We start from the raw sequence: 14,817 nt of genomic DNA, 5'->3' as shown, positions 1-14,817 counted from the left end.
TACCTGGGCGACATAACTCACAGCCAATTAGAAATCAGCTACTATTTGGGGGAAGAGTTCATAGTCATAAGATCTTGATGAGTAATGACATCATTACTTATTCATGTAGTGATGTCACCAGTGGCTCCATAGACCTCTGAAGTTCGCCTACAAAAAGCTACCATCTTTACCCATACTGTATAAGGAGATATTTTACGATATCGGTATTTTACGATTTTACCTATGGGGAAATAACATGGGGATTTTGAATTATTGCACCTGTTAAACTCTCGTGTGGACAAGGAAATCGGAAATACAGACATTTTGCTCTACACAATTTTGTCCTCTGCCTTCGAGTGGATACTGTGATGTTAAGACTGCAAACTTTGATTTTTGCTACCCCAGAGCTAACTTGCGATGCATCTTGCCATAGGCAGTTAGCTTTAATTAACACCCGGATATCCTTATATGGGCAAAAATGGCAGCTTTGGATCCTTTTTGTAGGCGAACTTCAGAGGTCTATTGCTCCTCTCATTGCATGAGTAGTTAGTCCTGCACTAACCATAGAGGTGATTCCTGGGCTAGCAGTAGTAGTTAGTCCTGCACTAACAGTAGCCATTTCTGTACTAACAGTAAAGGTTATTCCTGTTTTAATAATATGAATCATTCCTGTACTAATGGTAGAGATTATTCCTGTGCTAATTGTTAATAGTTATTCTTGTACTAACAGTATTCCTGTACTAACAGCAGAGGTTATTCCTGTATTAATAATATGAATCATTCCTGTACTAATGGTAGAGATTATTCCTGTGCTTATTGTAATAGCTATTATTGTACTAACAGAAGTCATTCCTACACTAACAGCAGAGGTTATTCCTGTGTTCCTGTATCATTGGTCTGAGTTTTACAGCTCCCTCCACAGCCAATCAGGACATCAGGTCTGAGCTCTACAGCTCCCTCCACAGCCAATCAGGACATCAGGTCTGAGCTCTACTGTGTCTCGCTCTCCACAGACTCAATCAGGTATCAGTTTCACATGCGTACCTGACCTCCACCCTTCTAGACTTTAAGGCTAAGGCCACACAACTTAATAATACACTGATGACCATTATTCAATGCTGTCCTAGACCACTTTGATGACCGTTTCCTGTTATTCAGTTCTGTCCTAGACCACTCTGGTAATGTTCTGACCAGGAGTTACACATTCACCCACTGGTACTATGCTATTACAGAAACAACTACAAAGGGAAGATCTGCAAACCTTGGTTTCTTTGAAGGTGCAGCTATTTTAGAAACATTTTGGTCAATACTAACATAATACAAAATACAATCAGAAAAAGTGACAACTCTTGATCTTTTATATGCTGAATGTCAACATGTTTGTGTTTATTACACAGTACTTTACCTCTTAGGAGGGTATAATGCTATTTAAAGAATAGGCATTCATTCAAATGACTGCTACAGAATCTGGATTTGAGTAACGGGACAGAGACAGGAGTCTGTTGGCCAATGCCTCTGTTTCTAAATATCAGGTTTTGCCACTGAAGCGGTCTATGCACTCTGAGACCAATGGACGGGCTTGTCCGAGCGAGCGCTGATCCAGTTCTGACTGAGCCATGAGTGAGTGCTTCCAGTTCGGACCTTCTTCCTCCATCGCAGTGTTACAGAAACCTAGTGGGCGGGATTCATAGTGAAGACATGTGACCCATTTACATGCATGAAGAGACAAGACAACAAACCCCAGACTGTACACGGCGAATCAAACATTAAAATCAGAACTACTCATCCAGCACTACCAGACATGATTGCCTACTGCTGATACACACACACTTGGAACTTCACATTAGTCTTAAACCCTGTCAGGTAGGACTTGTCTTTTTTAACTTTGATTGTTTGTCATAACATCCATGTATTTGTCACAATATCCATGTATAAACAATAATAAAGTTGCCAAGGTCATTTAAATTATTAAAGTGCACGGCCCAGGAGGAAATAAAACTATTGCCCTAGCCAGTGCCTTCTGTGGGCATGGATCAAGCGCCTTGTCAGAGCCAAATCGATACCAGGGGCAGTTGCTACTGTGTTCTCTTAACCTTATCCTCTGACCTAAGACTTTAGTACCCACCCACAGCACACACACATACACACCCATCTTTCATTCTACCCTGTGTCCCTCTAATCATCCACTGTGCAATCACACACTCATAAAGTGTCCACAGAGTCGCTGACAGCCTCCAGAATATCCCAGGTCTTCATTTTGCTTTCTCTTCCTTTACTTAAATATGACAAAAAAAACAAAAATCTTTAAAATTCCTAGTCTGTTCTCTTGTGTCCTTCACAAAGGGCTCCCACCACTGATAGCCTTAGGGACCACCAGCTAATAAATAAATAAAGGCTATGAAGTGTAATGTAAGTGTTAATACTATCCTTTCAGATGTTCAGTGCCTGTCTTAGCAGCTGGCTCTGCCATGGATGGAGCCCATATCTGACTCTCACATACACCCCCGTCCTCCCTTTGCTCCAGGGCCCCAAGCTACTTCTTGTCCTCATCTTGCGTCAGGGGTCTCTCCCTCTTGTCCATTGTCCCAGGGGTCTCTCCCTGTTGTCCATTGTCCCAGGAGTCTCTCCCTGTTGTCCATTGTCCCAGGGGTCTCTCCCTGTTGCCCTTGTCCTGTCCCAGTGACCCAAGAGTCAACTCCTCCTTCTTGCCTTCATTTTGCCCAAGGGATCTCTCCCTGTTGCCCTCATTTTATCCCAGTGCCCCAATAGTCAGCTCCTTCTTGCCTTTATTTTGCCCCAGGGGTCTCTCCCTGTTGCCCAAAGAGTCGGCTTCTTTTTGCCCTCGTCTTGCTCCAAGGGTCTCTCCCTGTTGCCCTTGCCCTGTCCAGGAGCAGAGGCCTTATTTCCTCCCTGCCAATGCCACCTGAGGCTCTTCAGGCTGGGGTGCAGTTCCAGCCTCCACCTGACCAGAGGGGGGCACCATAGAGCGTGCCTGCTGAAGGCTGCGTGTCACAGGCCCCCCCTTCCTCTCCCGCACCCTGATGGGGATCGACTGCTGTGCAGCCTGGGTCTGAAGGTTCTGGGTTTGGATTCTGGGTTCTTCTCCGTTCTGCAGTGGGCGGCCCAGCCGATGTGGGGAGTTGGACTGTGGGATCGGGGACAGGACGCTTGAGGGCCCATTTTTGCTCCTCTTTATGGGGTGGGCCGGTGCTGCTATTAAGATGGCCGACCTCTTCATGTCACCCTTATTAAGATGAGGCAGTCCAGCATGGTCTCCAGCTCCCGAAACGACTGGCTTGGCTCTCTGGGGCTGCAGTGCCCCCTGCTGTTTTCCCACGGTATCTGGACTACGTCTGCGCACGTTGGCATTGTTCTCTTGAACGAGGGACATTCCCACTCCCTCCTTCCTCTTCCGGGCTTTCTTGGAGACGGGTTTGTTGGGGCAGCTGAGTGCGATGTGCTTGCTGAGGCTGGCACGATAGGTGAACTCCCGCCGGCAGTGGGGGCATACATGACTTCCCTGCTCTTCCTCCCCAGTCCCCGAGCTTCTCTTCGGCAGAGCAGCAGACTTGTTCCTCTGGGAAACCGCCTTCTGTACCAGCTGGGCCTTCCTCTTGTTTAGTGCGCTCAGCTTCAGCTTGGCCAAGGAATCCTGGCTCACGTTCTGCCGCTTGCCCCCCTGCCCAGCCTTGCGAGAGATGTTCTGGCGGATGTTGGCAGCCGTGGTTGGTGAGAGCACACCATTCTGCGCCCGGGCGAACTGCTTTAGTGGGATGGGGTTCTTCTTGGGCGTGTAGCGGCGCTTGTCACTGGCGTTAGCACAGGCCAGGATGTGCTTGTGCAGCTCGGGCATGTTGTCAAAGCTCTGGCCGCACTTGGTACAGCGAATGGCCGTGCTGAAGGTCTGAGGGATGTTGTGGGTGGTGAAATTGGTCGCAGAGGCGACGGAGCCGGTTGGCGTGCGGTTGTGGTAAGGGAAGGGCGGCGGCTTGAAGCTAGGGTAGTGCTGGTTGATGCCCAGACGCACGTCCGGACCATTGGATCGAATCATTCCCGATGCCATGATTTTTATCGTAGTGTAAAGCTCCTCAGTGGCCGTGTCAAACTCCTCCTCCTTCTCCTCCTTCTCTTCCTCCTTCTTGGCCGCCTTCTTGCGGGTCACCCTCTCGTTCTCCTGCAGGCTGGAGTCAGAGGTGGCATCCGGTCCTGCTGCCGTGCTGTCTTTGTTGGGGCTGTTGTAGTTCTGTGGCCGCAGCCTGCCGTCCTCCACCTCCGTGTGGGAGCAGGTCTGGCCTGGGTGGAGGTCCTTCTGGTGCTGCTGCAGGTTGCACAGGAAGGCAAAGTCCTTGGAGCAGACAGAGCACACGTAGATCTTCCCGATGCCGTGGTAGGTGGAGCGGTGGTCCAGGAAGAGCTTGGCGCTCTCAAACAGCTGGACGCAGAACTCACACTTGTAGGGCCACGCCTCGGAGTGCTCGCCAATGTGCCGGCCCAGCTCCTTCATGGAGGGGAAGGGCTTGGAGCAGACGTTACACACGAAGTTGTTGCCCAGAGGATTCACCAGCACTGGCTCCTCCTTGACTGCTTTCTCCTCTGCTTGGGATGAGGCCTCCGGAGCAGCAGGGGGCAGAGTGGTTGACTCCACTGGCTCACCGTCACTGCTCTTGGACTCATCTTTGATGGAGGAAGGAGCTGAAGGGGCAGTTTCCTGTTGTGGGGGGGCAGTAGACGAGGAGGGGTCGGATTGTGAAGGGGGGTCAGTGTTTGGAGCCGGTGCAGCAAGGGGTGCTGTAGGTTTAGGGGCTTGAAGCTGAGGTGTAGTGTAAGGCTGCAGATGCTCTGAAGGCCCAAGAATGATTTTACCATAGGGAGACTCTATGGTGCTCCCAGGAAAGGTGGGAACAAATGTCTGTGAGGACTCTAGAGAGACTGTACACTCGATCACCACTGCATTGGGGATGATACTGTATGACTGAATGGCAGGCTCGTTCACGGAAGCGGCGAACGCCTGTAGTGTTGGGATCGGAGAGAGCAAGTCAGTAGTGGGGCCTGCAAGGGACATTTCACCCACGGGCGGCCCTCCAGCGGAAGTCTGGTTCTGGAGAGATTCAGCACTACTCAGACAGATGGGGACAGCACCTCGCCAGTTTGGCAGGACTGTCTTCACCTGGGCCTCGTTCCCTTGTGGGGCTTTATCAGTGCCTGTCTCTGCTCCACTGGTGGAAGCTTCCGTAGGCAGGAGGGCCAGCACGGGCTGGGTGGTGGAGCTCACCGGCAGGAGCTGAGCAGGGGCTGACGTAACCATGACGACGGACGAGGAAGCAGAGGGCAGCACCGGAGGGGTGGGGTTGCCGGGGGCACTAGAGGGGGAGGATGGTTGTGTGGCGAGGACAGGGATGGGGGCGAGCGAGGGTGCAGAGGGAAGCAGGGAGGACTCGGGGGGCAGTGCCAACTCTGCCACCAGCCTCTCGGGGTCAGCAGGCACCACGCTGGCAGCAGTTCCTATGGCAACATCTGTCACTAGGGCAGCAACATTCGTGCCCTGGTCTCCGACGGGTGCTGGGACACTGGCATAGTCGCTCATCAAGACCTGCTGCAGCATGCTAGAGCTGGGCTTGGTCTTCCGCAGCTGCAGTGGACTAGACGACACCACGCCACTGCCCTCACCCTCCTCTGTGCCCCGACCGGGCATGCTCAGATCCAGGGCAGCCTCGCCCAGCTCCTCGCTGCCCTCCCTGCGGCTCACGGCAGCGCTGGACAGGTCCAGAGGCTGCTGGTTACACGGGCTCCCGCCCGTCCTGGGCTCGGACCAGTCCAGAGGTGGGTTCTGATGGACGGGGACCGGGGCCACGGTCGACGCTGTTCCTCCAGGATCTGACTGCTCCAGATCGCCTTTGCAGGTGAGACTAAGTGGTGGAGAACTACACTGGGCCACAGGTGCCTGCTCCTGGGGGCATTCTGTTACCCCTCCATTCTCAGTTGCCCCAGCAGGGCTCTGCTGCGAGGAGATGGTGATGGGGGGCGACCCATTGCTGGGGGGGGACCCTGTGCGCCTCTTGAAGCGGCCAGAGGTAGAGGGCAGGACGGTGAGGGAGAGAGGGGGGGCAAGCCGGTGGCCATCACTGATGAGGGCGAAGGTGGGTTGGCACCCGTCCTGCGTCTGCAGGAGCTGTTTCAGCTTCGGCGACAGGTAGACTGTCTTCTCCTAAATAGTAATAAGAATAAAAAGTGCCTTTCAAGTTACCCAAGTACACAATTAAACAATTTACAATTAAAAAGTTATACAGTGCATACAAACAGAAGCACAAACACAGAGGACACTATACAATTAAAAGTTCAAGCACAATATACTAAAGACAAACAGAAGCACGAACCTTCTGAGTGCCACCGGGGTCCGCTGACTGGGACAGGACCGTGCCCACCAATGTGCCCACCACTGTGCCCACCGCCGACGCAGACGGGAGGAAGGAGGCTGGGGTGGAGGAGGAGGAGGTGGTGGTGAGGATGGGCTCCGATTCCAGCTCCGTTTTGATCTGCGGCAGCAGCGGTGGCGTGGCCGTCCGACGCCTAGATGCTGATTGGCCGCCGGGGATGTCACGTGATCCGGATACGGCTGACTGCATTTTGAGTGCCTGAGCGATCTGGGCGGGGTTGATGATGAGGGTGTCTAGACCAATCACAGCTGCGGAGCCTGAGTTGACCTCTATGACCTCGCAGCTGCTGATGGCGCTGGTGGAGACGATCTTGCCGTCGATGTAGAAGCTGAGGTTCTCTGAAATGTTGCTGGAGATGTCGACCATGTACTCCTCGCGCTCCACCTCCTCCTCCCCGCCCCCACTTCCCCCCGGGGCTGGACTCGCCGCTGGGGGAGAGGAGCTGAGAGCCTCCTGGTTGGGTGCAGTTTTCTGCCACACCACCGGGGGTGCCCTTGCGCTGGTGAGGCGGCTGAGCAGCACGTGACGCTCATGCACCCTGCGCTGATGTCGCCGCAGGTTGGTGTGCGTCCCGAACGCCTTGCGGCAGTGTCTGCAGACGTGAGCGCCCCTCTGCTCCCCACCCTCCTCCGATCCACGAACGCGCGTAGCCGCGTCCCCCAGAGCTGTCTTACGCACCGCCGCAAGAATCTTCACCGCCGGGGCTATTTTCAGGTGCGGGGCGGACGTAGCTGATTCCGATGTTGCAGGGGCGTTCACCGGGCAGGTCGGTGCTGAGGTAGGACGGGTCGGTGCTGAAGAGGAACCGGTCCGCCCCAGCCTCTTCCTCTCGCTCTCGTGCCTCCTCTCATGCCGGCGCCGGCCGAACTGCGTGCCGAAGGTCTTGGTGCAGAATCTGCACTTGAGGGTGTGTGTGTTGACGTCGGCAGCAGTGGAGGCGTGGATGTGTGTGTGCCGCTCCAGGCCCTGTCGCGTGGAGAAGCGCCGCTGGCAGTGATGGCACTGGAACGCGCGATGCCCCTGCGGGTCACACGCCGGGTCGTAGTCGGGGTCATCCTCCGCCTGTTCCTCTGGCTCCTCCGCCGCGCTTCCGGAACCTTCTAACACTCCTGTCTCCGTCTCCGTCTCCACTCCGCCAGCTGCGCTCTGGTCAGCCTCTCCGCCCGCCTCAATGGACACAGCTTCCCCTGATGACGCTGGCGTGTCCTCCGTGGTGTGTCTGTCCACCTCCTCCTCCTCCTCCTCGTGCTCCTGGGGCTCCTTCTCCAGTACGGAGATGCAGAGGAAGGGGGTCTGGGGCAGCACGGAACCCTGTTGCAGAACGTAGGCCTGGCTCTCCCCCACTGCGCCCTCCTGCAGTACAGCCACCTGCTGCAGAGACTGGCCTGCCGACGCTAAGGCTAGCTGTTCCGCCTTCACCACCACCACTGGGAACACACACCACACACACACACACACACACACACAACACACACAGACACAAGTTACACATATGGTTTATCATGAGGTAATATTTCTGCTATGCACCAACATTCATGTTTGTCTGGATTATCAAGGAGGATAGAATTGTTGTGTCTAATGCTCTCAAGCTCACACAACTTAATGATAAAAACAACAAATGTTTAAATGTCAGAAAGTTACACCGACATTTCAACCCTAAATATATAATGTGGTAACATTATGGTATATAGTTTTTTTTATTTAAGAACTGTATTTTGAACATTGCTATTGTTGTTCTAAAGATCAAGTGGAACACAGAACCGCTGATTAAGATTATTATAGAACAACTCCTTATTTAGATCGTGGAGAACACAAAACGCTAATTTAGATCATGTAGAACATAGAGAACAGTTGCTTTAGATCATCTAATTAAGATCAGATAGAACACACAGACAAGCTGATTAAGATCAGATAGAACACAGAGACAAGCTGATTAAGATCAGATAGAATACAGAGAACAGTTGCTTTAGATCAGATAGAACACACACAGGTGCTCACCCTCCTCAGAGTTCCACATCGCTGAAGCACCCCTAGAATCCTAGCTGTTCCGCCTGGGATCACTGTTCCGTCTGGAATTCTGTCTGAGATGAGAGTTCCGTCTGCTGTCGGATGCCTGCCCAGTGCTGTGTCTTTGGGCCTGCCGTCTGGGCCTGAGGAGGAGAACACTGAGTGTGTCACTCGTGACTTAGTGGGTGTTCTCGGCGTTAAACATCAGCACTAAACATCACTCACAGCTTCAGAGAAGGCTTAAGACACGCAACATGGTTGGGGACAACTGTGGAACACACGAGAAGTCATGCTTGGTGTGTGTGTGTGTGAGTGTGTGTGTGTGTGTGTGTGTGTGTGTGTGTGTGTGTGTGTGTGTGTGTGTGTGAGAGAGAGAGAGAGAGAGAGAGAGAGAGAGAGAGAGAGAGAGAGAGAGAGAGAGAGAGAGAGAGAGAGCTGTAAATGACAATGTTGAATGAGGGATTAAGACAGTGCCTTTCCATAAGTCGCTGTGCATATAACCCTCACCTGTCACATTATTTTAAACCGTTTAAATATGTTAAAGAAACAGTTGAGTGCCACACCCAGGCTCAACAGCCAACAGAAGCCCAGGAGTTTTAAAATACCAGTGTGTGCTTTAAAATGTGCCCAAAACTGCACTGCACTGCCTCCTACACTCCAGCAGCATGTGCAAAACAAGACCTCAGATATGGACAGTCACCATTTAAAACCCAGTCTGCTACACACAGAGACTCCATGTTGTTATGAATGTCATTCCATGCCAGTCATACCAACCCTGTCATCAGTTCATACAGCACCCATGGTATGCCCACTCGCATGATGTCAACATCGAGCGTTATGACCTGAATCTGAAGCATCACATCAAATTATGACGGAACCTCTGCTAACGGTTAGCACCTGGCTGTGGTAATCGCGAGATCTATCGTGCGTCTTTACGAGCCATCGACAGGCCGCTTGGAGCTTCCCAACGACTGCTACCCTGGGAATAGCCATACGAACTTTCGGCTAATTTGGGATCTGCTCTGCAGGTATGTCTAGCCAAGTGGCTATTGAAGCCCATTTCAAATGTCCCTCAAACACGACCACGCAAATATCGACTGCTGGCACACTGCAGTGAACTACCACGACACACGAGTAAACGCAGCCAGACAGAACCTAGACGCTTTGTAAACATTGGTCTTAAGTAGGCTACAGGCGACAGATGATTCCAATAATGCATTTAGCCCTAATTTACGAATTGCTTATATTCATCCTGTTCAAGACAACCACTCAAATCTCTGATAGAATTCCCCCAATATCTTGATTCCTCACCGTCTCCTCGTCTGATGTAGAAAGATGACAGGACACTTTTAATAAGGTTCGCCTATAATTTCTCGTTACAGTGGGCAGGTTACAACAATGACATTTTTTCTGGTATTGCAATATTGTAGACGTTTACAACCAGATGAGGACAACTGGTCGCTCGACTAACGGGACAGATTACCATAGGAAACACTCATGATCCATTTTACAGATTAGCTCATCTGCGGACCAGCTAATGTCTATGAATATGTAACTGCATGAAAAGACAAGCCTGCTTATGTCTCGTTGGAATCAGAGCAACCCAGAAAAGATCTATGCAGAAAAGGCTTCATAGGTTATAAACAGTGTGTCAGAATGAGTGCTATAATGTTTGCACGAAAGCAGACTCTGCAATGACACATGTTGCGACCCGACCGCATTATCAGACGCGTGACGTCCCTTTAAATAAAGCGACTACTGGCGGTGTCTGCAGACTGGAAGGTCACTTGTCGAATCGGACACCGCGGCTAGTCAGACCAGACGCCGTTTAAGGGTCACTATTGGTGCTTGAGTCACGCCTAATTTTAAACTATATATTTAAACTATATTTCAAGGACCTGGAGTCACATAGGGCTAGCCAGATTTCATGAAAAATCTAACTGACGCGCTGTCATACTAAAACAAAATAACGCAACCCTATGACAGCTAACTAGCCTGGAGCCAGTCTCTCTGGCGTTGCAACGACTTTGACACGGGCCACATTCTGCGTTGTTCACCTCTGGGCGGTGATTGAGCGGCTGTTCCTTACCCTAGAATGTGGTGACACCAGGTGCGTATCTCCGGGCTGTGCGCTTGGTGCTTTCCTGGTCTGGCGCTGCCCCTGCTAGCGTCGAGCTGTCAGCTCCATTGTAGCCTACCCGACGCTGCGGACTAGAGATGTCTGCTCTACTACGCATGTGCGAGCTGCCATTGCTCTCCCTCAAGTAAAGGTGTAGGCATCGGCTGTCCAAGCGTGTTTACCCAAAGCAAACTTTGATCACCTCACGCCCAGTCAGCAGTCACTTACACGGTAATCTCAGTGCCTACACTGCTCTGAAAGGCCTAAAATCACAGCAACTCAAAACTGAAAATGCAGATATATGGCTCCCTATCAATTTAACATCCCCACAATATTTTGTGTCAATATTCTATTCTATTCTATTCTATTCTATTATATTATATTATATTCTAGGCTATTAAATTATACTATTTAATTTTATGTGATTTCATATATTATATCATATTATATTAGGCCTATATTATATTAGACACCTGCTGATTGTGGACTCTGTCTGGGACATGACCAAGGCTGTCTCCATAGCAACTTGCTGTGTTATCGCTTTGACAATCCTGCGGACTGAGGCACTCAGACTGTGGTAGCAGGCGGAGCGACTCACCAGGCCTACACATACATCTAACACATATACAGACATGCAGTCATCCCCCACTACCCCCATCCCACGCCTTCGCCGCTTTGTACCCCCAGTCTGTCAAGCGGGTCTGTGACCAGCGCCGCAAATGGCTGCAGGACCGGATGGCTGCTTGCCTGCACTGGACTCCCTCCACCCCCCCCCCACTCCCTCCCCTGTTGCAAGCCTTGTGTCTTTCATGTTGTGTAAAGTGTATGTGCTAATGTTGCTGAGGTGTTTTTTCCTGTTCCCACACTGTACTCCCCACAGGAGCATAGTCTGGGGGTTGCCTTTTTTTTTCTCCTCCCCTCTCCTCATGTTATGCTGTATTCTTCCTAAACGCCCTGCCTTCCTGTCCTGTCTACCCCCCTTGTCATATTATATGTATGTTTGTGTAATGTATGGACAGGTTGATGGTTAGTTTCGCTGGTTACTTGTGACTATGTGACAATAAAGGCCTACTACTATTATAGTATATTATAGAATATTATAATATAGGTATTGCTATAGGTGGACAAAAGGATTTACCCAATGAGGAGACTTATCCTAATTTACTAAGCTCATACAGATTAGTATCTCCTCACTCTAAAATGCACACTTGTTAGGTCTCTCTCTCTCTCTCTCTCTCTCTTTCTCTCTCTCTTTCGTCAGACTGCAGGTCATGGATGCAGAGCCATAACAGACAATTAAAAGTAATGAAACTGTGAAAGATTGGGACAGTTCAGATAAAAAAGATTAGCTACTGGGGGATTGGTGTTGCTGAGTTTTAGACATTGGACAAATAGTCTCCAGAATTCAGCTTACTAGAGGAGTTAATGAGAGCAGGTCTGGGGAATCACAGGGGCAAGAGTCCAATTTACTCATTACGATAAGGAGGTAATTCAGGTTAGAGACTAGCGGCTAATGTCCAGCTCATGTCCTTAATATAAGGACACTATTAGGTATATAAGGTTACTATAACAGCTGGGTCTGCCTCATTTTGTGTGTAATTACTTCAGAGTGCCTCTAGAGGGCGTGTGTCGTCCACGTATCTGCAAGGGGGAGTAGTCTGCCTCATCATAGCCACAGATGAGATTTTTGTAAAGGTTGCATGTTGCATATCACTCACTTTGTTCTGATTTACACTTTGTTCTGAATTATTTCACAGTTATTACAGACAACACGTACAGAAGTACAGTGCGTAGCCAGTGCATAGCCAGCACACAGCCACTTAGCCAGCACATAGCCAGTAAGCAAACTGACAAACGTACATGAAAGTGATGCTTGAGGCCTGAAAAATAATCTTCTCCTAGGGCCTATAATTAGGGGTATTAAACACTCAACTCTTTTTGATTGAAACATCATGTTTAAATGTAATTATATGCATTTATGGGTTATATAACCTTTTTTCTTTTCTGTGGAACTTTTTTTTTAGCAGAGAATGAAGACTGGGAACTCCCAGGAAAAGAGTTTACAGAAAGCAGAGCTTTCAAAGACAGCAGACTTGTAGGATCTCAGGGGTAGATCTGCGATGAATCTGCCTCAGGGGTACTGTAGATGTGCCATGAATCTGCCTCAGTGTCAGGAGTCATATCTGCTATGTCTGAGTTCATAGGGTTCACACACACACACACACACACACACACACACACACACACACACACACACACACACACACACACACAGCCACTCCCTCACTCAGCAGCCACACTATTTGAGACATGTGTTTTGTCCACCTTTAAAGATAACGTCAACAGGCTGCACATGTAGCCATTTCTCTGGGCGAACGTCTAAGTTAAGGGCTCCCTCTCTCTCAAATAGAGACACTGAATTAAGGGCCCCCTCTCTCTCAAATTCAAATTCAAAGGAGCTTCATTAGCATGACTGTTTCGGTACAGTGTTGCCAAAGCTAGTGTTACAGATAACACAGTGGAATCAAAAAAAATAGACATACAGCAATGTGGGTACAAACACGTGAAGACAGAATAAATTATAGTGGAAGTAATACTAGGATGATAGTATTATTATTATTAGTAATAGTATTATTAATAATAATAATAATAATACTAGGATGATATAATCTCTCTCTCTTTCTCACTCTGTCTCTCCTTTTCTCTCTCTTTCACTCTCTCTGTCTCTCTCTCTTTCTCTCTCTCTGTCCATCTTTACAGTGTGGTTCTCATCTCCAACACATAAGCATCGGTTTCTGAGTGTCTCTTTATAGTATGTGTGTGTGTGTGTGTGTGTATGTGTGTGGCAGTTGTGTGTACCGTGTTGTTCTCTTCTCTTATCTCCTCCATGTCTCTCTTTCTTTCTTTCTTCACACACACACACACACACACACACACACACACACACACACACACACACACAGACACAGATGACAGATTTAGCCTCTGCTGGCTATTAGTGGAATGTATACATTATGCTGCAGTGTCAGTCAGCCTCTGTTCTGCTGGACAATCGCCGATTGATGGCCATGGTGGGGAGCTGCATTAATGTGGCACCTACACCACTGACCACAGGGACCATCCCTCACACACACACACACACACACACACACACACACACACACACACACACACATACGTCAACATACAGAACATTCTTTCAGCACAAATAATAATGTGTGTGTGCACACACCCAGCATCTGCATGTGTGTCCGTGTATGTGTGTTTGTGTGTGTGTGTGTGTGTGTGTGTGTGTGTGTGTGTGTGTGAAAGAACGTGAAACATGCAGGGGTGGATAACTCATGATTTTCTTATGATGGCTGATTCTCACTGAGGGTGCTGGTTATGGCTGGAGGGGTGAACCCCTGATCACATTCTTCAGCTGAGATGTTGGGGGTACTGCACGTGCAACATCAACACCAACACCATAGGAACTGTGTGCTTTCCTGCACATTCCAACATGATGTCATCCCTCTGCTGTAGATACACAACTTCACCTATATGGTTATGGGTAATATGCATCAGGGGCTATATACAGCTACCCTTATGCATACAGGCTTTTGAGGAATGTGAGTGTGTGTGTGTGTGATATCTGCTGTGCATACGTCTGTCAATGGGTGGGTGTATGTGTGTGAATGTCTGTGTGTGTGTGTGTATGTGCAAATGTGTGTTGTTGAGATATCCCATGTGTGTGTGTGTGTATGTGCATGTGAATATCTGTATGCATGTGTGTTCATGTGTGTTGTTGATGAGATATCCCATGTGTGTGTGCGCTTGTGTGTGTGTGTGTGTGTGTTTGTGTGTGTGTTGTATTATATTTATGGCATGTGGAGCTTGTGACAGTCCTGTGTGCACATCTTCAGCCAACACCTCCCCTATACGTTAGGAGATGGCCCACAGCTTTGTGTGTCTGTGTGTGTGTGTGTGTGTGTGTATGAGTGGCCCAGAGCAGTTGGTCGCATGCTGTATTGTCATGTCCACCATATATATATATATATATATAAGTATTAAGTATATATACTCTTTTGATCCCGTGAGGGAAATTTGGTCTCTGCATTTATCCCAATCCGTGAATTAGTGAAACACACACAGCACACAGTGTACACACAGTGAGGTGAAGCACACACTAATCCCGGCGCAGTGAGCTGCCTGCATCAACAGCGGCGCTCGGGGAGCAGTGAGGGGTTAGGTGCCTTGCTCAAGGGCACTTCAGCCGTTCCTACTGGTCGGGGTTCGAAC

General features: G+C 49.6%; 1 protein-coding gene across 2 annotated transcripts; it reads right to left on the bottom strand.

The window, feature by feature from the left end:
- Window positions 1-364: 364 nt before the first annotated feature.
- prdm2a (PR domain containing 2, with ZNF domain a) lies at window positions 365-10,634 on the bottom strand. Of its 2 annotated transcripts, none has more exons than XM_048241479.1 (4): window positions 10,510-10,634; window positions 8,412-8,563; window positions 6,354-7,840; window positions 365-6,184 (listed from the first exon to the last, which is right to left on the bottom strand). In XM_048241479.1, the coding sequence occupies exons 2-4, from the start codon at window positions 8,428-8,430 to the stop codon at window positions 2,879-2,881; spliced, it is 4,812 nt and encodes a 1,603-aa protein (XP_048097436.1). In that variant the 5' UTR covers window positions 8,431-8,563; window positions 10,510-10,634; the 3' UTR covers window positions 365-2,878. The 2 variants fall into 2 exon arrangements, with proteins under 2 accessions (XP_048097436.1, XP_048097439.1); XM_048241482.1 differs by having other exon boundaries at window positions 6,354-7,837.
- Between the last annotated feature and the right edge of the window lie 4,183 nt (window positions 10,635-14,817).

Source organism: Alosa alosa, chromosome 4 (assembly GCF_017589495.1).
Source record: "Alosa alosa isolate M-15738 ecotype Scorff River chromosome 4, AALO_Geno_1.1, whole genome shotgun sequence".
NCBI classification, from domain to species: Eukaryota; Metazoa; Chordata; class Actinopteri; order Clupeiformes; family Clupeidae; genus Alosa; species Alosa alosa.
This window is presented reverse-complemented; position numbering and strand designations above follow the sequence as displayed.

Excerpts from the sequence above, each read along its gene's own strand:
- prdm2a (XM_048241479.1), bottom strand. Across the intron at positions 6,185-6,353 it reads ACCCCGGTGGCACTCAGAAG|GAGAAGACAGTCTACCTGTC; the intron begins GTTCGTGCTTCT and ends ATTACTATTTAG.